This window comes from Micropterus dolomieu, linkage group LG09 (assembly GCF_021292245.1).
Source record: "Micropterus dolomieu isolate WLL.071019.BEF.003 ecotype Adirondacks linkage group LG09, ASM2129224v1, whole genome shotgun sequence".
NCBI lineage: Eukaryota > Metazoa > Chordata > Actinopteri > Centrarchiformes > Centrarchidae > Micropterus > Micropterus dolomieu.
The window spans coordinates 5,354,340-5,379,414 of record NC_060158.1 but is presented as its reverse complement, the minus strand read 5'-3'; the positions used below and the strand labels follow the sequence as shown (position 1 = coordinate 5,379,414).

The 25,075-nt window shown below is 39.9% G+C and overlaps 1 protein-coding gene and 1 long non-coding RNA gene across 7 annotated transcripts in view; one reads left to right on the top strand and one right to left on the bottom strand.

Moving 5' to 3' along the window:
• cnot3b (CCR4-NOT transcription complex, subunit 3b) overlaps positions 1-25,075 on the top strand; it is a 64,470-nt gene that overhangs the window by 27,604 nt on the left and 11,791 nt on the right. For 4 of the 5 annotated variants that reach the window (XM_046058257.1, XM_046058255.1, XM_046058256.1 and 1 more), the window contains 2 exons: positions 2,158-2,254; positions 2,595-2,808. In XM_046058257.1, the coding sequence (XP_045914213.1) occupies positions 2,158-2,254; positions 2,595-2,808 (311 nt within the window). The remainder of the gene's footprint in view (positions 1-2,157; positions 2,255-2,594; positions 2,809-25,075) is intronic. The other variant, XM_046058258.1, reaches the window with a different exon arrangement.
• Positions 10,989-24,192, bottom strand: LOC123976264. 2 transcript variants are annotated; one of them, XR_006826311.1, is made up of 5 exons: positions 23,962-24,192; positions 14,655-14,796; positions 14,395-14,471; positions 11,541-11,715; positions 10,989-11,436 (listed from the first exon to the last, which is right to left on the bottom strand). It is a non-coding gene; the product is annotated as an uncharacterized LOC123976264 (long non-coding RNA). The 2 variants fall into 2 exon arrangements; XR_006826310.1 differs by lacking the exons at positions 10,989-11,436; positions 11,541-11,715 and having other exon boundaries at positions 13,962-14,471.

Genomic DNA, 25,075 nt, shown 5'->3' with positions numbered 1-25,075 from the left:
TGTAGAAAACCACATGTAAAATATTCCATGCAAAACAATAGCCACAACAATGAGTCATAAACCCCTGCTAGACTAGGATTAGATTTATTACCTACCTGCCTACCTCAACCCCAGTCTTCAGGCAGCTAATTGTGGGGGGTACTTAATAACAGCAAGTACAAGTGCTACTGATAAAGTCAGCTACCCTCCTGAAAGCCCCAGCCCCATGTGTTTCCTACCAAATTACTACCAGGGGGAATAAGACGCCAAACATATACTACTAATTAAAAGGCCAAACCTTGGTCTGACCACACTGTAAAAAAACACTCGACCAAAATTGAGCACATTAACAATATGCCAAACCAGCATGGTATTCTTTCACCAACGTCCATCAGATATGGCCTAACACGAATCCAACTTAACAAAAAGCAGAAATGCTTTGCTCAAATAAAAGTCCTTTCACTAAGGGCGTACTCGCACTAGGCCCGGTTGCCTTATACCATGCCTGGGCACGATTGTTCCCCCTCCCCACTCCCCTGCTGGCCAGCGCGCTCACACTGCGCCTTTTAGCGCGTTTACGTCAGTTGTGGCGGCCTGTCACAGTGCCAGCGCCGACTGCCACATATTGGTTTTTGATTTTTTTTTTTTTTTTTTTTTTTTTTTTTTTTTTTTTTTTTTTCTTTTTACTAGGCCTGGCTACATAAAATCGTATTTGATTGCAGAGCTGCATGCAGAACACACATTCTCTCTCTCTCTGTCTCTCTCGGACACCGCTGCACACAACATAAAGCTGTTGGTGTGGAGATGCACCTTAAAAAAAAAGTTATTAGCAAGCATGTAAAGAGCCTAACTGATAAGGATAAATTACAGCTGGATTGTCGAGGCACCTCTTCAAGTGGGCCCTGACACGGCATGGAGCAATCACAGTGGTCAAACAAACCGGACCTTGGGGGTTAAATGTACTCAGGCATGATACGGATCGCATAGTGAGAGTATACCCTAAGTGAATGGACGGGTCCCCATTTTGTCATGAACTACCTCAAGGTTCAGACAATGTAACGTGGTCACGGTGTACAGATTCCATTTTGCTAAGATCTAATCACAGTGCTAGCCTGATGGCCTCCAAGTGTGATCTGTTCAAATTCAGATCACAATTCACTCTGCAAGCATTTACACCTGCATTAACATGTTGTTTTCTATATCCAAATTACGTATCCAGACACAAACCACATTTTAATACCACACACACTACATCTCACCATATTGAAGCTCAGGACTTTTGTGAGCAGGGATTTATTCATCTTTTAATTTGAGGCATTTTTGTAGACACCATGAAGCGTTCCAAAGACTATTAATTTGCAGCAAAGACACTCAAAACAGTTTCTGCTTTCACTGTGATTGAATTAATTCTGCAATCAGCGAAATCATTGTGACTGTGTATTTGAGAATAATGGAAAAAACAACAACATTGAACTGATTACCCTAAGCATACAGAACATCATGTGTTTGTTCCACAGCTTCAGTCTCTTTAAGTCGACCTCTCTGAGGAAACATTTGAGATCAGACGTATAGTTCCTCATTATGCAGTGATGAAACGGCAGTAACATCATCAATAAATCATAAAATCAATCGTGTTATACTTCATTGTGTTACAGAGTTCATTTAAAAAAATTCATTTCACACACAATAAAGATTGTTCCTTTTTATGTCATGGCTAATCAACTGAATTTGTCACATGTGAACTCTAGTCTGGAGATGTTTTAAGACTCTTAACACTTCATGTTTTGACACAAGAGCATGACTGAGGTCCAGCACTGATCTTGGGCGAAGGTGCCTGGCAAATAGCCTATCCAGGTGTTGGATGAGGTTGAGGTCGGGACCAAGGGTCAAGCTCCTCCACACCAACTCTGGGAAAACATTTCTTTATGTAGCTGGCTTTGTGCGCTGGAAAATTGTCATGTTGAAACAGGAAAGGCTCCTCCCAAACCACAAAAGGCTGGAAGCACAATATTGTCTAAAAATCATTGTTTGCTGTTGGAGTAAACAAACAAAAAGTGACGCCAAAGTTATTTTCATGACAACGTTAACACATTATCTGTAGGGGCAAGGTACGGAAACTATGCGCACACGTCGGGCAGAATCTGTTTTCCCATGAGTCTCCTTGTCTGTCCACATCAGCCCCAGGAGCCTCTGAGCAGCCTGAAGTCCATGGCCGAGCGAGCAGCACTCCGCTCAGGGATGGAGGGAGACATGCCCTCCCTGCACCTCACCCCAGGTAACACACACACTGACACACTGTAACACACACACATGTACCTTAATACAAGGAGATAGAGGGTTGCCACAGAGCAGAAATAGAAAAGCTGTAGTTTAATGGAACAAAATGTCATCTCACCTCCCACTCTCAGCCTCCTCTGAACAAAAACTGCTGATGGTATTATCAGCCCTGACTCAACTTCTGTCTCTTTGTCTCTCTGACTTCAAATCCTGAATCCCTCCCCCTTCTGCACATCCTCTTTCACTCCCCTACATCCTCAATATCCTTCGCCCTCTGTTGCTGTTTTGTCGTAAATCTCCATTTTAACTTTTATTCTCTGTCTCCTGCGTCCCTTCAGACATCTTCCCCAGCAGCACTACGGCCCCCTCGGGCCCCCCGACAGCACCTCAGCCCTCGCTGTCAGAGGTCAGCATCCCCCCGTCATTGGGGGTCTGCCCGCTGGGGCCGGTTCCCGTGTCCAAAGACCAGCTCTACCAACAAGCCATGGAGGAGGCGGCGTGGTCGCACATGCCCCACCCGTCCGACTCCGAGAGGATCAGGTGCAGTGAAATGTTTGTATTTTCCTCTACACGGTAACAAACCTTCATTCTGATCGCTGCAACTGTCAGACATGCATTCAATGTTTTATTTAAGTAAAAGTAGCAAAGAAATATTTGCGAAGTGTACTTAAAACTAGGGTAGCTAATGTACAGGTGCTGGTCATATAATTAGAATATCATCAAAAAGTTTATTTCAGTAATTCCATTCAAAAAGTGAAACTTGGATATTATATTCATTCATTACACACAGACTGATATATTTCAAATGTTTATTTCATTTAATTGTGATGATTAAAACAGACAACTAATGAAAATCCCAAATTCAGTATCTCTGAAAATTTAGAATATTAACTTAAGACCAATACAAAAAAAGGATTTTTAGAAATGTTGGCCAACTGAAAAATATGAACATGAAGTATGAGCACGTACAGCACTCAATACTTAGTTGGGGCTCCTTTTGCCTGAATTACTGCAGCAATGCAGCGTGGCATGGAGTCGATCAGTCTGTGGCACTGCTCAGGTGTTATGAGAGCCCAGGTTGCTCTGATAGTGGCCTTCAGCTCTTCTGCATTGTTGGATCTGGCGTATCGCATCTTCACAGTACCCCATAGATTTTCTATAGGGTTAAGGTCAGGCCAGTTTGCTGGCCAATTAAGAACAGGGATACCATGGTCCTTAAACCAGGTACTGGTAGCTTTGGCACTGTGCAGGTGCCAAGTCCTGCTGGAAAATGAAATCTGCATCTCCATAAAGTTGGTCAGCAGCAGGAAGCATGAAGTGCTCTAAAACTTCCTGGTAGACGGCTGCGTTGACCTTGGACCTCAGAAAACACAGTGGACCAACACCAGCAGATGACATGGCACCCCAAACCATCACTGACTGTGGAAACTTTACACTGGACTTCAAGCAACGTGGATTCTCTGCCTCTCCTCTCTTCCTCCAGACTCTGGGACCTTGATTTCCAAAGGAAATGCAAAATTTACTTTCATCAGAGAACATAACTTTGGACCACTCAGCAGCAGTCCAGTCCTTTTTGTCTTTAGCCCAGGCGAGACGCTTCTGACGCTGTGTCTTGTTCAAGAGTGGCTTGACACAAGGAATGCGACAGCTGAAACCCATGTCTTGCATACGTCTGTGCGTGGTGGTTCTTGAAGACTCCAGCTACAGTCCACTCTTTATGAATGTCCCCCACATTTTTTAATGGGTTTTGTTTCACAATCCTCTCCAGGGTGCGCTTATCCCTATTGCTTGTACACTTTTTTCTACCACATCTTTTCCTTCCCTTCGCCTCTATTAATGTGCTTGGACACAGAGCTCTGTGAACAGCCAGCCTCTTTAGCAATGACCTTTTGTGTCTTGCTCTCCTTGTGCAAGGTGTCAATGGTCATCTTTTGGACAGCTGTCAAGTCAGCAGTCTTCCCCATGATTGTGTAGCCTACAGAACGAGACTGAGAGACCATTTAAAGGCCTTTGCAGGTGTTTTGAGTTAATTAGCTGATTAGAGTGTGGCACCAGGTGTCTTCAATATTGAACCTTTTCACAATATTCTAATTTTCTGAGCTACTGATTTTAGGATTTTCATTAGTTGTCAGTTATAATCATCAAAATTAAAAGGAATGAACACTTGAAATATATCAGTCTGTGTGGAATGAATGAATACAATATCCAAGTTTCACTTTTTGAATGGAATTACTTAAGAAAATCAACTTTTTGATGATATTCTAATTATATGACCAGCACCTGTACATATAGAATATCCTTTGAAGCTTCAGGTAAAACCATTGTTGAGGTCTTATTTATTACCCACACCACCACTACTCATACTAAAGTTGAAGACACTATTTTTCACATACATGACCAGGTCAATACATAATTGAGGATTCTCCTTTTCTCTATATGATATTGATATTGAGGTCTTAGGCGTCAAGTTTGGTCATGGCTCATACATGTTACAATACAACACATTACTCTGGCATGAAACAATCTCCAATCTCTACAAACTACATTTTGGCATTGTGGCTGGTGAATTCCACAGTGAGACTTGACCACCCAGTGTTTAAAAAGTACCTGGTTAAGTGAGACCAGAGGAGACCACAAAAATAAATGTTTGCACAAGGCTTGTTCCAATTGGCAATTGAATCAGCGATCGATGATTGAAGGGATGATCAGCGATTGGTTTTTCATGCGTCGATATTAAGGCAATTTTAATTCTAGAATCTGCACCCCACTGTAGTGTTTCCCATTCACCGATTTATTTGTGGCGACACGACAATACTCAATATCAACACTGACCGCCCCATATACTATTAAATAGTAGTAAAATCAGAATTTATTGCGGAGCTACCCGCAGCTGTCTCTCTCACAAATGGAAACAGAGCTGTGTGTTTATAGAAAAACGCAACTCAAGTTAAAGAAGAAGATAGACTAACTTCTGTCTATCTATTTTCTTAACACAACGCTGTCAATGCCGGAAATAAGTCATAAGCAAGCATGTAAGGAGCCTAGCTAATAAGTATAGCTATGTTAATGTTAGAATACAGCTGGGTTGTTGAGGTTAGTACGCTGAACATAGCTGCTGTTCAATATCGATGCACCTCTAATGGGTTTCCTAGTGTACAGCTTTTTGTTAAAGATGCTCTTTTTATCTGGTGTTTTCTGTTGCTTTCTATGAAAACAATAAATACATGAATCCTTTACACCATGGGTAGTCCAACAGATCCTACAGCTATGTGGTTAAGCTATGTTGTGGCCGTCTTATACCCAACATGTATGACGTACAGCCCTGGTTGTATACATTGCATGTCAGGGAAGGCAGGAATGAGAAATGGAAACTCACCCTTTATCCTCAAGCTCTCGGGAATCCCATCCTAAGGGAACAAGAACAAAAGGGAAAATAGATCACAATTACAATAAACCAATACTTAATTGACAGAAAGCAAAAGTCCTTGGTGATGTACTAAAGAAATGTAGTTTTATAGACCCCTCATACATTAAGCAACTCTCTTTGCAAACGGCTCTGCGTTTAATTGAGATAATGTGTCAAGACATGGCGTTCAAGTCCAAGGATTCTTCACTCTGGCACATCTGATACAATGTAGTGCTGCCAGTTTGAATGACAATTAATGATATAATTGATATGTCAGACATTAATGTGCCATTACATTAAGTGATGATTTGCCTCACTTACATGCACGATATACCTTTCAACTGGTTACCATCCTCACATCTCCTATAGTTTAATTTTGTGCATAAAATACATTTTCCATCCATCTTTCTTTCTTTGATTAAATGTCCATATGCCTTTTGAGTTGTCTTGACAAATTAGAAGTTCAAACTTTTCCTGATTCACAGCAAACCAAAATATAACTTAGCTGACAAAAAAGAAATGTAAGTGTCCTCACTGTAGTGTAGAGAAATATAAATAGTTATGACCCCTTGAGTAGGTACACTATAAAATCAGCTGCATTTAGAGCATGCATAGTGGTTGTAGAAAACGCTGTTATCAGGACTACTATTCTGAGTAACAGCTCTCCACAAACCATGAATACGAAAGAAAGAGGCATAAATATTTGATTTCTCCACAGTGAAATCTGCATAGCTCATCCTTCTCATTCTTGTACAAAATATTCAGACTCTTTCTACCAGCTCGAGCACTGGTGTTATGGAGAAGATGCCTTATGCAACAGGTCCACAGTCCATAATGAACAGAGGTCCCTGACTGCATACTGAAAGTAGAAGAATACCCAGTTCGTGGTTTTGCACAGAAAACCTGTATACTGTATATTTTCTTGCTAAAATATGATTCTAAGTCAATAAATCAAGGATCTGAGGATGGATAATTGTATCCAAAATATCTCACTGGTTAAAAAATAATTTTGACCGCATGAATAATTCAGCTCACTTTACTTTTTTGGTTACTACATTCTGTATCATTGCACTATACTATCTGTGCCATTTTCTGTATTAGGTCAGTCTTTTACTTTAATTAAGACTGTACCGAGTCTGCACACTCACATTATTAACTGCTGTTGCTGTTGAGACCCTTATCAGAGGAAATAACACCCACATAAGCGATACCATATTTTTAACAAGTTGAATGTAGAGGTTTCCTGTGTCAACCTGGCAGCTGTTAAATACAACTGTTGCAGCTGAAAGGTCACAATATAGTACCATGTCAATTATACACTTCCTCTTACAAAATCATCACAAACAAGTTAAACTCATAAAAAGACAACTGGCAAGAAAACACATTTTGGGTAATACTGTAGAGCTACAACTAACAATTATTTTATTGATTACTTTCTCAATATCTAATAATTGATTGATTGATCAGACCAAAAAAAGAGCCCAAGGTAACATCTTAATTGCAAATATTTCTGATCACCGGTCCAAAACGCAAAGATATTGAAATATAGAATACAATAATTTACTTTAAGAGATTGTGGTAAATTGTTTTTAATTAGATTTCTGTCAATCACCTCATCAATTAATACCCTGTCCTTGCTGCGCTACAATGAGTACAAAAAATTTTAATAGTTGTATACTGGAATCAAACTTAGGTCCAGTCACAACTACATAGCATTTGTCTGGAAATATTCCCTCAAGTGTAAAGGGACCATGGTAGTTACCCAGCTGTCTTATCAACTTACTATTTTTGTTCTGATTTAAAAGTAAGTTGAAATAAAGTTCAGATGACACTATGAAACTGTAAATTTGAAGGATAACTTAAACATCATTATCTGGTAAAAAGCTGTCTCTGCACATCTTCTTGATGTTTTATAAAACATTGTTGACCAACGACCCAGCAGGTACAAATCACAGAAAACACCTGTGGCTCTCTGACATTCTTCATATTCCCCCCACCCTCTGGATGAGGTGACATTTAAAATTACACTACAGGTAGGGAAGATATCAAATGGGGCTTATTTGCATATGACAGACAGTGTTCACACTTCATTTGTTTAAAGAGAGTGACTTCCCCAGGGCCGCTGGCAGGCCTGTCTCTGCTGCCCTGAGACTCTGGGGACGGTGAAGCACCCAGCTGTACAACCTGTGGTTCATCTGCCCCTGTCACAGCTAGTTGGCTGGCCGCCCACATCTCTCTCTCTCTCGCTTTATCTCTCAGCCCCTCTCCCTCCACTTACAGCACCCTCCTCCTTTTCCTCTTTCTCTCCTGCTTCAGATTTTACATCCTTGACTCTGCACACCATCAACTTCCAAGAACACTTCAACTTGTACCATATAACTGCAAACTGCATCACACCTATATGACAAGTGAGTAAAATATACAGTACAACACCCTCTATCTATCTATCTTTTAGCCCTAGTTCACACCGATGGCAGGTGCTGGGTGAAAAACAACACAGCTCGCTCAGTTACTTCAGCGTGACCACTGCCTTGGGACAGCAGAGCTGCTGATGCAGCAGGGTCTGGAATAGTGTTGAACATGACTTAACTTTTGCTGCAGCCAATGCAACCTAATCTGGCAAAAAAATTAGTAATCCTCACAGATTACTTTGTAATGTGAATACTGTAACTCTGCTGTTTACCTTGCAATCATTAAAAAATTCTGACAAGTCTTCAAACTCAAAGTCATCATCAGACAGACCGTAGAGTTAAAAATATTGCATCAATTAAAAAATTTCAGGATAATTCCAGCATGGACATTGACATCTTGTTATTGTTACAGCAGATTGGCTCCATATAGCGTCTGCTTCTTTAGCCCCTGTGGAGGCTTCACAGAAGCTGGTTACCTAAGCCTCAGGCTGGCTGCCATTTGAAAGTAGACAGCTCATCAAGATGAGTGACAAGGGCTGGGGCTAAAACTGACCAGCTGAGGAGGAGGAGGAGGGTGGAAATAATACTGACAGCAGTCACATTTAAGGCAAACACTGCCTATTGCGGCTTTAACTTGCGGCTTTAACTTGCGGCTTTAGCTACTGTACATCAAGCTGTTTCTTGTGAATTTTATGATATATTCTTGCCATTTTCCCCATTCCCTTTAGCTGAATCTCTTTTGCCCACCACACCCTTTCTCTCTCTGTCTCCGCTTATCCTCTGTTAATCTAGATTTGCCATGTGGCCAAGCCAGTGCTGGATGGATGCTGGATGGATGGGGCTTTGCACACAGTTGTCCTTGCCTCCATTTTGTTTATCATGACATAACAGCTTGATGTCAGATCGACAAACGCTCAGAAATTGCTTTTGTCCCTTGTGTTGAGCAAGCCTGGCCACTATTCCACATGTTTCATGAATTACACATTGTGTCTCTCGTCACTCTTACAGTGAAATTCATTGTGAAAGAGATGGCTGTATGAAGTAAAACAGTCAAGTAACTCAGTTGCTTTGAACAGTTTTCCAATTATAATCAATTGTAATTAGAGCTGGATTCTGGTGGCCAGAATCTGTGTCCTATACCTGACCCCATGTGTAGGATTTCACAGTGACTGTCTGAAACAATAGCATGGGAATTATGGGTAGAGCATGTGACTAGCTGTTTATGGCGGAGTGCCTCCTGGTGATTGAAGTCTTTGTGAGGAAAGCTTATAAAAGGTCGTATTCGATCCGGTTACCCTTGTCAAATGCTGTCCTTCAAAGCAAAGGAAAAGGCATAGCATTAACATGACCACTGGTGTATCACAGCTTCTGATGGTGAGCTCAAAGGATGTTCAGTACTCATTTCCCTCAATGTGCAGAGGGGGAACTTTAAGCAATTATGCCGTTCAGAAAATTATCAGTTTTTTTGTACTCACATTCCATTAATGTTGAACACGAGAGGAATTTAATTAAAAATGTGATACAACCTAGATTTAAAAAACGTTTTTAACTAGGGACCTTGACTACCTGCTAACCTTTAAAAATAACAAAACATTCAAATTTTGAGCTGTCAAACATGTTCTGAAATGTCTGTGGATCTCTCATTTTGAAACAACTGTTCTTTAACGCTGCTCACTCAATTTTATTGACAAGTGGATGACCTGAACCTCTGCAATCCAGCCAACAGCGGAGAAAAGTCCCTACGAAACATAAAGGCTGTTGACATATTTTGAAAAAGGGCTTGCAATGTGGCCATTTTTCACCCAAGAGTTCTATATTTTCACAGCCTCTTTTGACAAGCAGATAGATGAGCGTAGTTTACCTCTGTCCTCTCACAGGATGAATTGTAATGGTATGCAGATGCTGTAATGACATTCCTCTGCAATGTAATCACAGCGGCTGGCACATTAATTTCATTGGAGTGGAAAAGCACATACATCATTTTTGTAGCTTCTTGTCAAATTCCCGCTACATGTGGACATACATTACTTTAATTATTAAGTCACTCGGGTTCCAAACCAGGGCAATAAAAAGAGAGAAAGTCAAAACTAGTTAGTTTCAAAAATAAGTAATATACTGTTTGATACAAAAGACGGTAAAACACTATTTAAACCACCTTTAAAATGTACTGTTTGTTCAACTACTTCGAGAACATAGCTTCAATCAAATGACATGGCATTACAATAATAAGGACATAGTACACTCTCAGTATAATACTACAGAAAATAATGTGGGAACAGGGATACCTAGGATTGTTTTAGGGAAAGCACAACCAGGAAAGGTTTTAACTGTGGGGGGGGGGGAGAAAAACTGGTTATAACTGAAGTTATTATACACTCAATGGCAACTTTTAGGCCATTTACCCTTAGCATGAAATTGCATCATGGGTGATCGGATTGCAATAGGATGTTGCTTAAACTCATGAAAGTAAAAGTGTGCACCAAAGACATACGGAGAATGGATTGTGATCCGATCAACCAAACACATCCGGAAGTGGTCTAAGATGCTTCGTGGCCACATTGAACGCAGGTGTTAATGCAAATGCATTGACAATCCACATATACGTGGGCGTAAGTCTTACGCAAACAAAATCAAAAGTTTGACGCCACACACAGGCAGCACGTCCGTAAAGTGTTGTCGCTTAAAGAGCGCTGATAATTGAATATCTTCTTAATAAAAGGTGAGCGGTGAATTAATGTATCCGTTAATGAATGGGAACTCACGCACTGTTGAGTTAAACTCAATATAAACTACGAAAAATATAAAGGAGTACACATTATGAAGAAAGGTAGCACAGGGAAACTATCCCAGGTTAAATTTCACATTCCGGGTGAGATATTGCATCAGTGCACTGCTGAAGAGAGAAAAAAAACACAGACTTATTATCCATGGAGGAAAACTGGATAGCGAGCTCAGAGACGGCTCAGAAAGTTATTATACAGTCTACAGTTATACAGCATTTTGTGGACTCACACAAACTAGGGGAGGATGTGATGTTCGGTTGTTTGAGAGGGACAGAGCGTTCGGATCTCAATGTGGATTATAGAGACACATATTAAGACCAGGTGTAAACGTTATCAGGTTAAAATCTTATCCAGATACAATCCTAATACAAGAGGCATTTCAATGGCAGGTGTAAATTAACTTTGTTATGTACATAAAGTCTACTTTAATGATGATAATTAATTCATCAGTCCATCAATCCATTAAGTATAATTTAACACTGAGGTCAGGGAACTGCCAATGTACGATGCCCTCGTCCATCGCCGATGGCTGACAGTTATCACAATGTTGAGCCGGCATCATGATTGTACCCCGGCGCTCCTTGTGTGCAGAAAGAAAGAAAACTTAATTTTACCACAAGTAGGTTTAATCTCCACGGACATTTTTATTATTAGCCTTTTATTATTTTTAAATATACACTTCACCTCTGGTCTCTCACTGCAAACACACCCCACTCCGTCACACTCCGTCTCTGCTTCTCTTGCTTTCGCCACCAGCAGTATGTTTAATAAAGTCACCCAAAAGACACAGAACTCGTCTTTTGTCCGGAGTTTTCCACTCGTGATCCGTTATCACGGCAGCAGGTGCGCCGCATGCCGCCTTAATAGGATGTAACAATTAAAGCTGTATATTGTAAACTTTGAAAAAGGCAGAGTTGCTTTATTGCATTAGATTGTACAGGTGTACCTAATAAAGTAGTCAATGAGCATATTGTTGTCTCTGCTGCTCAAAAGATTGAAAAATTACATTTGGAAACTTAAAAGCAATAGGTCTTTCTAAAGACAAGGTCAAGGTAACGCCACTCATAATTCACAAACCTCCCAGAGACCTAAAAAATAACTTGATATTTTTTGTTATCTTGTTTTGTGATGGGTAGAGCTTTCTTTATGGAACTGTGTGACACTGAAATCTGAAATCCAGGATGAGTGGAATGTGGTACAAAGAATTGACAAAACAATGCCACATTATTGTTTTTTAACCATATCTCTACAGTGTTTCCCCTAGGATGGTTATAGGTTATAGCTGCGGAGGTGAAGCAAAATATTTGTCCATGAGCATGCGATGCACATCAGAATAGTTTCAAACTTCAGTGTTTTCCCAGTTTAATGTGAGCTTTAGCTGAATATTTTGGTGTTGGTGGTCATGGTCAGAGTGGTGGGGGGTTTGGGGGTCCTCCCCCAAGACAATTTTACATTTTCCAATGCCAAATATGTAATTTCACATCACATTGGGCCATTATTTTCACCATATGTCTGAACAGAGAGATGGGAAAGTTAGAGCAGATAATAAATAACCAACCGCAAAAAAAATCAGTCTACTGGGGAGGAAGTACCAGTTACTTTCTATGGAGCTAATGTTAGGTTAATGTTAAGACGCAGCCTGCTGTTGAAGCTTTCCCGCTCAGCTCAGTCTGAAGGGGAAGAGGGATGTTAGCTAACTTAGCGCCAACAGGCTTCATTTTTCCAGCAGGTGGAAACAACAGACTTTTCTTGGTCTTGAGAAGCAGACACGCTGTAACCGACACCGTACATTTACTGCCAGAATATTTTCCTCCGCTCGCGTTCACCGTCACTTTCTGCCGCTCAAACAATCAAACGCTCGCTACGCACCTCCAGATTCCTTACAGGAGTTACGCTGTTATAACAGCATCTGTCACGTAGATGTTTTGTATAGAACAAGGAGAGGAAGCTAGCCGCATTGAGTGTTGCCGTGCTCCCACAGTGTGCGAGTGAAAACATTTGTAGCGCATAGTTTAATTATCGTGGGAAATTTTAGTAGTGGCGGTCATGACTGTTGAATCATAACCGCCGCATATAGGGGAAACACTGCTCTATGTACAATATTGTGAGCGAGCTTTTTGTCCGACCTTTTTAACACCCATAGGTGCCTATAGTCAATGAAACGACCCTAATTAATATTGATACAGTACTGTGCAAATGTTTTAGGCAGACATGGAAATGATGCTGTAAAGTAAGAACACGAAATCGATTATATTCATCAATTAACAAAATATATAAGTGAACAGAAGAAAAATCTAAGTCACATCAATATTTGGTTCAGTTCTTCTTAGTACACTTGCACATAGTTTTTGAAGGAACTCAGTAGGTGGGTTGGCCCAAACATCTTGGATAACTCAGAAGTTTTATATAATACTCACAGGTAAGATTTCGATTTATTTTACAGTGGTGGTATCCATTTCAAACTGACCACAGTTCAGAGTTACCAAGTTTACTAAGAAAGTGGAGTATAACTTCTTTTGTTCATTCACAAAGTTTATAAATGAGGCCCCTAGTCCTTTATGACTGAAATCCAACCTTGTCCAAGCAGAGGTGGATATTGGATTGTTTGCCTCTCTTCCTCCCAGCCTCCCAGCCCAGCAGAAGTGCCATCTCTGCAGTTTACTGAGATCATATTACAGTATTTTTGGGTATTGATGTTTAAATCTCTTTACTTCCTTAACACACAAAATTTCATTTCCAGTGTAGCTGTGGCTAGAACTCTAGCAGAACTCTTGTATTGTTGACATCTGCAGTCCACGTGTTACGAAAGCTTCTCTCTGAATAAATCTTGTTCAAAAGGTCAAAATGCGTTTGTCGACTGAACAGCTTTGCAACGCTCCCGGCGCCTCGCTCAGCTCTGATTCTGTCCAATGACGTTCCCACCATCTGTTCCCTCTGTATCTCCTTCTTTCTCTAACCATCTCTCACCCCACACACCCTTAAGTACCACTGTCTTTGCCATTTACTCCCATACAGACATGACTAAAGCAAACTGAAACAAACTTTAAACGCACTCTGTCATTGTCTGTCTGAAGATGACAGATTGCCTTGAAGTAAAAGCAAACATACAACCATTTTGTCTTTATTGTCACTACAAATTTTTATCTTGGATTGGGAAGTGTTTACTAGTAAACAGAATTGGAAAGGGGGCTTACAGGAAATGTGTACTGAAGGACCACAATCCAACTAATGCTTTTTGACAAAACACTGTCCTTTCACTAAGTCCTTGTCTGCCAAAACAGTAAATTTCTTTCACAGTCTGGTTCTAATTGATACATCTCTGGTACTCTGGTGTTTTGGATTCGAATTAGAGAAAAAACAAAGTATGCTGCTAGTTCAGAGGGGGAAAAATTAAGTTATTCCTTGACACGCAGCAAGAGGGATTAATAAAAGCAGCAGATTCTGCTTGTGGGCATGCCCTGTACTGCTGGGTCAATAAACATTAAAGGCATCTTTTCACTTTAAACATTCAACTGAATTGACATGCAAACATCCTCACTTCATTCAGAGATCGTCGTCTTCTTTGCTCAGCTGTGCCTCGTATTAATTTGATGTTGTCTTTGAAAAGACAGTCCCCTGGCACAAAGGGAGGGATAATGATTCATCAAGTATTTTTCAGTAGACAGAAAAACAACAACAACCACCGGAGAGTCATCTGATGCAGGGAAAAAAGTGCTACTGTAATTAGTTTCATACTTGGCAAAAGCACATAGTCCTCCTTGTTACAGACAGCAAATGAAAAAAGAAGGCAATCAATACCTTGTGTCGGAATCTCACGACTGGTCGATAGGGTGGCGGCCTGAATCCCTCCTTGTTGGGTCTCCCATCGGCACCGAGCACAGCGAGCCCCAACAGTAAAATTGCCACTGACCACCATCTGGCTGTCTTCATTGGTCTTTTCCTGTCAAAAACCAAACAAGAATAGTGAGGGCTCTTCTCCAACACAGGAGATTCAATACCGGTTGCTCAAGACAATACATCAAGTCCGCCGTAATTAGTGTAGACAATGGGAACCGCAAAACTGTTGCTGGTTTAAACCAAAGCTATCAATACATGCCTTACACAAGGAGATTAGATCTCCATTTGAATCAATTAAGGGGAAATAGACATCATGAGAAAATCAAGATAAAGAAGACAAAGAGCCAATATATTAAGGCGATTAAAGTGAGGGCTTTGGATTAATTAGGCTGAGTGTCTAAGTCAAGCAACTGTAATGTGGCGGGGAGATTAAATCTTGTTTCCTTACACCCTCATAGAGATGCAGCCCAAATATATTTATCTAACGGAGTGAGAATATTCACTTTTCACCTCCAACATAACAGCATTTTCAATAATTCATTGCGCTGTATAAAAACGAGTTTGACCTTTGCATGACATGAATTAAACAAAACAGTGTTTGTGGGGGAGAAAAAAAAACATGCCCTGTGAAAATGTCTGTGTCCCAGAAACAGCAGTGTTCAAGGAAGAAAAATGCAAGAAATACACAGAGGATATGTTTTAGCCATTGCTCTCATACTGCCACAAGTTTACCACACACACAAACACATTCTATAAGCATCATGTTAAAATCTTCAATGCGTTTGTTCCTTCTTATTTTTATCCCTCGTCTTTATCTGCATTTATACCCTGGTTCTTCGTGCAGCACACTGCAAAAATCCCCTGTGTTAGAAGTACTTTATAAATATATTTGACTCGACTTGTTGATTTTCACAGGCAAACACTGAGCTGTACTTTCTAAGCCGTCTCAAGCCTTCACTGCCTGCTCATCATCCTCCAGCAGAGGAAGATGACTGACAGCAGGATGGTGACCCTGCTTCCTTGTTCTTCTGGAGTGACACTGTGTCAGACATCAATGGCACGGTTGTGGCAGCTCTGTGGGCCCACATGCTAGTCACTGGAGGTCAGGAGGTTGTGCCGGCAGAGCGGCATGTCACTGTGATGCCGGACAAAGAGGGAACATTGAAACTTTATTTTCAGGACATAGTGACTTTCACTCCCTTCCTGAGCTGTCGGACACCTGCAGACAGTATATTCTGCTTTTCCGCCATCTTTGGCGTTACGGGCTTTCCCCATAGAGTTGTATTGAGGATTCGTAAAGTGGCGTGTCTCCTCTATATTAGGGCTGCAACTAACTATGAATTGCAAAATTACACAATGCCTCTCATTTAACTATCAGCTTTTAAATTAAACTTGAGGTTTTTTAAGGCATGTGCTAATTAACAGTCTAGACAATAAAATGAATACTGTTTTCAAAAATATCTTTTAATGAATGTTTCTGTTGCAGCAACAGAAAGTTCCGCTGAAATCAAGTCCTTTCATGGACCAGGCAGGTATATAGTAAGAAATAAGTGTCTTTGTAGCGCTGTGCAGCACTCATCAGAACAGCTGATCTGTTGCCTAGTGATGGAGAAGCTGCAACACACCAGGACAAACTGACACTATTTTAATATACAAAGAAATGGATAACACCATGCACACATTTGCTGAAATTACAAGAGGGGACCAATAATAACAATTTTGTAGTAGACAGCGTTTCACCACATTTATTTAGTTTCCCCTAACTCAGCAACTCACGAAACTTTTAAGAGAGTCTGGGGTGGATTAGCCGCCACCTCACTCATAGACAGGAAAACTGTTTTATTTATTTTTTATCTTTAGAAAGTAACTTATAAACATGTCCAGTGTTGTCCAATATTGTGCCCTCGGCAGCAACACGTTGTCCAGTTGTAAACATCGCCATTAGCGATGCATTGTTAATGATTGTAAAGTTAGAGCACACCTGCAATGTTAGACAGGACCATTATGCATCATAATTATTTTCCACTCTCAACACCATTAACAAATTGACCAAGGGAAACCTTAAAGAAAACGGTACAGCTCATAACGCAAAGTAACATAACATGAAGCTAACGTTAGCTTGCTAACTAGCTTACCAAGACAAGTCTTCATCATCCACAGAGCCACAGAGGTTACATGTCTCCTCTTCAGATGCTCCGTTGTTGAGATGCTGCAGTTCACAACCTTTTGGCTGAGTGAAGCCAGAGTGCTCCCACACTCTGCAGATTTTAGGTTGTGAAGGTGTTACTACCAACGCTGATGTTATGTTGTTTTAGTAACTTTACTGTTGTTTACATCACTTTACTCCGTTAAGCTGACAGTGTCGTTACGGCCCGATGACGTCATGAACGAATCGATTAAATTTGTTGCCAATTTAATAATCTATTTTTGTCGACTACGTCGATTAGTTGTTGCATCCCTATTCTATATAACGTCTCTGATATGATTCATGCTGATGGAAGTAAAAACATTCATATAAAAGAACAGATATCAACAGCTGGGGTGAGGATATAATCATCTGCCAGATTCAAGAACCCAATTGCTAGACCTTTAGAGATGTTGGCATTTGAAAATCTATGAGAAAGCCTTGATAGAATGTCCTCCTACACATATTAAACCGAAACAAACTAATTAATTAGAGCATATATTCAAAAGAAATACCTTGTTTCTACAAAGAAACAAGAAAAAGAGTTTTTTTTTAAAAGTGAAACTTACATGCAACATACTGTCAGTGTAGTAAGTAGGGGGCACTGAAAATGTCTTGATTATCCAGTCGGCAGAGAGCTTTTATTCCACAGTATGAGTCCAGAAATTCAAAAGATTTCTGAACCTGGCAAAGTAATTGTTAAACCACTGGTAATGATCAACAGCCTTACCAACCCCCTGCAGATATAGTGCAGTCGTTTCATGCTATGGGGCACTAAAAATCTTACTTACTGCCTCTTTAATGTGATCATATTCATTCTCTATGTATTTCTAAACTCTCCAGGTCCAGGTAGGAACCCTGCCTGCAGCTGCTGCTGCTCTACTTCTCTCCTAACACAGTATTTTAGCCAGACTAGGTGGATTACCATATCTGCTAGCACAATCAATCAACTTCTTTGCGGCATCCCAGTGTTAAATGGGTTATTAATGGACTAACTTTTGCAGCATGCTGTGTCAAAGACAGAGACATATGCACAGTTTTAATGCAGTTTTATGCATAGTTCCTCGCATTTAAGTCATTATTATCAGTCACAACAGGTGGTGATGGCGCAATGGATAAGATAAGTGCGGGTGTGAGAGACCCGGGTTCAATCCCCCACTGTTACCATCCACCAATGCGTCCCTGAGCAAGACACTTAACCCCTATTTGCTCCAGAGACCTCTGACATACAGTATATAGCAATTGTAGGTCGCTGGATAAAAACGTCAACTAAATGAAGAAATGTAAATGTAAACAACTACAACATACCGGTATACAGATAACTTTGAAGTTCTACTTCTACAGACTACTGAATCATTAGTAATCTTACTGGGAGCTACAAACACACACTGCCAAATATGCTGTCTATTTTATTAAAAGAGCAAAGTCCCTAAGAGAACAAAAGCTATCCTTACTGTGGATTGAACAATGCCCATTTAAATTGCTCCTGTTCCACACTATACTGCACAAAGAGTTTTTTTGGCCTTTGGTGAGTTAATTTTCTTGTCATTGAGTCTACTTTCTTTTCATCTTATGCACCATTATTATTAATAGAGCTGTGGCACAATGACAAACAACACAAAGGAAAGGAAGCAAAATTAAAGGAAAAACTTGCACAAAAGTAAAACTGTAATTGCAAATGTCACTAATAGCAAACACTAAATTAATAGTGCTTTTAAATTTCATTACAGACATCTTATATTTTGTCCATCCGATTTATATCAATGAGTAAAATAAATAATATAAACATCTCTAAGTAGAACACAAAACAATTCAACAGCACCGCCAAATAAAGCTTCAAAAATGACAAAGTTAAATCAGCCTGTCTCTAAAAATTTACAGTATAACTTTGTGAATGTAGGATTTATTGCAGAGCCATTATATTACACTGCATTAGTTTTAGCTACATGTACCTAATACATTCAGTTTCCAGTTTTTTATTTTTTAACATGTTCACCCAAACTGAAGCTTCCATCGAGTCCATCTATTCAGAATGTGTCAATAAAGATTTGGCATTAACAGCCTGACCCGTGGATTCCAGAGACATGCTAGTGATTCCACCAAGCATTTCAAAAGCGGCCCTCTACTTCATTTCAAGTAGGATTGGGCGATGTCTACAAAACCTCCATCGGACGATGTCTACAATTGGGATGGACGTTGTTATCGCGAGGGTGCCTGCTCGCGGGGGGGGGCAGCAGTCATCTTATGTGCATGTGTTCTCGCACTGACTTCACTTGGTAAAAAAAATTCATAAACTATTAACTTATATTACAAGTCGTGGTGGATTTTTTACAGACCAGGTAAAGCAGCACTGAACACAGGGTGCAGATGTTGGTTTCAGTTGTTTGATAGGCTCCTTCATTAATAAGCCAACGTGCGGCTCACCTGCTGCCGTGATAATGGATCGCGGGTGGAAATATACGGAAAAAGACGAGTTCTCAGTCTTTTAGGCGACTTTATAAAACATGCTGCTGATAGAGACTATGGATGGCATCGTCTATCTGCCCAACCCTAATTTCAAGCTGCACAGAGCAGATTGAACCAGGCAGGAAGTCAGACACATAAACAGGCATAGCAAATCCAGTGAATCCTGATCAGACTCCCGATCATATAGCAACAATTAGACACAATTAAAACACAATGAAAAAGGGAAAGCATTTAACTACGTAGCCTACTTACCCATGGTTGAAGCACAAAGTAAATGACCCATAAACAAAATCCGAGCAAGTCAACAAAATTAGTCAGGCAAAACACTCAGTAGAATCCAGGCATGATATGCAAAAAAAGAATTAAACATCCCTCCTACCATCTCATATAAAGAAAACTAGTGCACATGATGTCATACAACCTAAAATACAGATATATGAGCCTTAATTTAACTGACATCAACTGGTGTGAGCATGTCATATATAACTGTATAGAAAAGTCCTAGAGTCTGATTTCAGTACATTCACATGGTAAAAAGTCTTAAAAGCACATGAAACAGAAATACTCCGGAAGTTTTCCGTAGATTCCCTCAGGGAGTGCCATCATAACTTTGCCTCGTGGCTTTAAACTCCCCGGAGCATGTCTAAGCTTTGGCATTGACTTTCAAATGAAGACTACCTATTTCCCACTATGTACACAATGCATCATGTCTTGACAAGCTCACAGCCGCTCTCCTCTAACCCCCTCCCATCTGTCTCATTCAGCAGATTTTTGCCATTCAATGCACCGGGCAAGCCTAACAACAGAAATGTCCATACAGCCCCTGTTACAGATAATACCTTTATGTATTACCTGACAACATATAGGGCATTAGCTGGATTTGAATAATGCACATATTGTAATTTACTATCAGCTGTCATGGATGTTTGGTAAGTCATAAATCTGGAAAATATGAATACATCAATTAAACATGCCATACATGTTCTTGACATTATGCATAATTTCCACCTCAAAAGGTCTTAACTCTGGGATACTCTTCTCCCCATGACTACTAGTCAGCTTAGACTTATTCTGACTTATTGCTAATAACTCTCCTTTTTACAGCTTTCTAATTACAGTCAGCTTGTCTCCAAATAATATAGTAGACATAATTAAACAAAGCCTGTGAGAAATGAGGAATTCTGAGTTTGACTGATGGTGCACTTATCACCACTAACACTGAGTTTCTTTTGTTTTTCCAGTATGAGCTACAGTATAGCTCAAGATTTATAAACAAGAATATACAGTTTCAACAATCCAAACAACATATGGCACAAGTCAAGATATTTCAACTTTGTGCAAAAGGGCACCGAACCCTCTAACAGAGTGTTAAATATATATATATCAGCCTCAGTCAACGCTTCCCTCAAGCATCTGTTTTGCAATGCTTGCTCACATGTCTTCTACAAAGTTTTTCACAACTACTAAATATTTACAATAAAAAAACAAAAAAACAGAAAAAAAAGCAGACCTAGAAGTGTAATTTTATGATCTCAATATCATGAAATTCTGTAGACGTTATAGGTTAAAATCTCCAAACTAGTAAGGACAAACTCACTCTTCAGCTGGCAATGTGTATTTAGATGCAGCTGAACAAAACATTACTATTATCCTGGTAAGCCTAAATCAGTGTGGTATAGCAAAAGAGAAAAACTTCCAATCCACACAAAAAGAGGCCCAATAAAGTGACCCTGTTTTTCACACATATGATTCTGCTTTCTGGTGTCTTGACCTTTATGCACATTAAGAATGGAATTCAATTTATCTCCTAAATCAGTGGCTAGTTTAAATGGAGGAGTAATTTAGTTTAACTACCCCTTGCTTTATTTTGAGAACTTTTCAGAGCTCTGAGGTAGGGAACCACTGTCCTGTCCTCGCAGCATGATTACATGATTTATGGCTGTTTAAGTTAAAATATTTTATCTACTTCCTACTGCTATAAAAAGCTAAAGACATTTAAAGCTACCATGTTCTCCACCTTTCAACGACCTAAAATTCCCAGTGAGTTGTTCATAAACAGCAGGCTGGTGGCCCTGCTTCCTTGTTCTTCTGGAGTGACACTGATTCAGACATCAGACAGAGCATAGCTCTCAATGTGAGCGGGGTAAACATCTATGAATTAAAAACAGGGCAGTGCTGGAAAATAAAAAATACTCAGTCAACTGACAATGGCCAAACAACCACTAAAACTCTCTCAAGCTCACTGTACTGTTTGAAATATTCACATTACATGGACAGTGAACCAGACCACCTTTCAATAAAACTATTTTGCCAAGCATCTGACAATTAAATTACAGGAACTAATCAGTTGTGTTAAAGTATATATTTCAAACACGACATATTTTGGAAGCTTTTCATTCACTACCTTTAACCAAACAATTAATATCAATTATTGTCTGTGGGTGTTGCATCTTTCAAGCGCTAGAAATCCAGTTAATGAAATACACAAGGTCACATTCCTGCCACATTAGCTTATCTTAGTTTCATTCTTATGCTGCCACAAAGCAAACTGATGACAGACGAAAAAGACACAGCAGAAAATGCTATGAGCTTCATTCGCAGACAATTTAAAAATAAATGCCTGTTCTGCAAGATATACAATTTTCTTTATATCAACATTATCCTGAATAGCTTCTTTAAATGCAATTTTTACGAACTGTGTTTGAAACCTGTCAAGTGTTGAAATGACATTTCAAGCTTCATTCATCATTTTCCTGTGGCAGCAACTTTTCAGCACTTTGGCAGGTTTATTCAATTTTGTTCTTTTAGTATAAAAATGCAGTGTCCAAGGAGTAAAAATAACAACTTTTTCAGTTGTTCACTGTTATTTATCCACTTTGCTGAGCATGAATGTGGTTTTCTGCCCTTCTTCAAAAAAAGCTAGTGTAGCATATTTACACCGGGGAAAAGTCCAGTACAATCAGTGTTGTACAGCTGAGCTGCTTACAAAAGCTTAAAGTTGGGGTTTGCGATTCTGGAGAAATCCAAATATCATGATATAGAGCAAACAACACAGCAAGTAATGTAACTAGCATTAGCTAAGTTGTGGGTTAGCAAACTTTCACTACAGTTGCTGCTGTGAAGTTAACATGCAGAGAGGACGAGATGGTTTCCCAGAGCCAGCACACCAGGTCCAGACGGCGATACTCACAAATCTCCTGCTGCTATAGCTAACGTCAAAAAAACAGCAACAAAGTAAGCTGAATGTCCATGAACAAGTAATTTAATGTTACCTGACTGGCTGGAATAGTGTTGTGTGGCTCAGCCTCAACAACTTTGTTTGTTTCTCTATGAGCCAGTGTTGTGTACAAACACCGTGTTTTGTTAGTCAGTGCACACACCGAACGGACAGCTTGCAGACTACAAGGAGAGAGTCATTGAATTTGACAAAAAGACTTCTATTGGATTTGAATCGCATACCACACCTTCAAGTGCCTTGCACAACAGTTCCACTGTAATATGATGGAAGACGTGTTAACTTGCCACGACCATTGGAGTTTGTTTTTTTCCTTGTCTTTAATTAATTCTACATTCTACAGTAGTATGACTTCTGAAGAAAAGAGAAATACAAGCAAGCGCATTACTTATAGCTCTACCTTGATTTGGCTATTCTGTGTACTTTCAAAGTCTAGATGGTAACAGAGTCTGATCAGAGTGCAACATCCCTCTTCAATACGTACAAGTCTCCTCTATTGTCAATTGGTATAATTTAAGCTGAGCACTCTCTCTCTCTCTCTATTTAAAAACACAAATGAAGCACAGCCCATTGAAATATAGATGTAAATAGTATAACAATTGTTTTGATAAGTGTGGCAAAATTTTCTGCTAGTGAGAGCACTTTTTCTGTCAGCTATTATCTACAGTGGCAGAGGAAGTACTCAGATCTTTTCCTTATGTAAAAGTTTCAATGCCACAGTGTAGAAATACTCATTTACAAATACATGTCCTTCATTCTAAATTTCACTTATATAGAATTACAGTTCTACCAATACCAAAGAGTTTGCAGAATAGCTCATTTCAGAATATTGTATATTAATATTAGATTGTGACTGATGATGCACATCACTGTAATACTGCAGCTGGTACATGTGGGATATATACATTTTATATATGATTATATGTTGCAGTATTAATCTGAATCCGGAGAGTAATTAGTAAATATAATGATCAAGTAAGTTAACAGTAATGGAGCAAAACGTTAGATAGATAGATAGATAGATAGATAGATAGATAGATAGAGAAGCAGAAAATGGATATCCTCAAGTAAAATAACCACACAAGTACCTTTAAATTTGTACAGCACTTGAATATGCTAAATGGTTTTAGTTATTTTCCACCACTGATAAAGGTATGATGTTACAGCATACCACAATCATGTGGTTAAGTTAATGTTACCAACAAAAGTGCACTTTCAAATAACTTTTAATGCAGGGCAACAATAATGTCTGATTTCTCAGTGGTGATTAGATATACTGCTAATCTCCTCGTTACTAATCAGAACTTTACTGTATGTTTAAACGTTAGCATTTACGCTGGACAAAGCTAGTTAGCTTAATGGAGACGTTAACGGAGACTCACCTAACAACGTTACTGAGGCACCAATTTCAGCCACTCGTGATAATAAAGTTGGTCTTTGGAAGGATGTTAACAATACAGAGCCATGGGAAGGTAGGTGAAGTCTGAACAGCAATTCAGGAGGGTCATGTCGATGTTTGTGGAGTGTAAAGTAACCAACACTTCACAGGTGCAGGTAAACTCTTACTTAAACTCAACACCACCCGAGGAAATCCAAGATGGCGCTGGACCGACGCTCAGCGCTGCCACTGGTGTCCAGATAGCATAGAGTACACTCACCTAGGACCAAGGATTATTAGGAACACCTGTTCAATTTCTCATTAATGCAATTATCTAATCAACCAATCACATGGCAGTTGCTTCAATGCATTTAGGGGTGTGGTCCTGGTCAAGACAATCTCCTGAACTCCAAACTGAATGTCAGAATGGGAAAGAAAGGTGATTTAAGCAATTTTGAGCGTGGCATGGTCGTTGGTGCCAGACAGGCCGGTCTGAGTATTTCACAATCTGCTCAGTTACTGGGATTTTCACGCACAATCATTTCTAGGGTTTACAAAGAATGGTGTGAAAAGGGAAAAAAACATCCAGTATGCGGCAGTCCTGTGGGCGAAAAGGCCTTGTTGATGCTAGAGGTCAGAGGAGAATGGGCCGACTGATTCAAGCTGATAGAAGAGCAACTTTGACTGGAATAACCACTCGTTACAACCGAGGTATGCAGCAAAGCATTTGTGAAGCCACAACACGCACAACCTTCAGGCGGATGGGCTACAACAGCAGAAGACCCCACCGGGTACCACTCATCTCCACTACAAATAGGAAAAAGAGGCTACAATTTGCAAGAGCTCACCAAAATTGGACAGTTGAAGACTGGAAAAATGTTGCCTGGTCTGATGAGTCTCGATTTCTGTTGAGACATTCAGATGGTAGAGTCAGAATTTGGCGTAAACAGAATGAGAACATGGATCCATCATGCCTTGTTACCACTGTGCAGGCTGGTGGTGGTGGTGTAATGGTGTGGGGGATGTTTTCTTGGCACACTTTAGGCCCCTTAGTGCCAATTGGGCATCGTTTAAATGCCACGGCCTACCTGAGCATTGTTTCTGACCATGTCCATCCC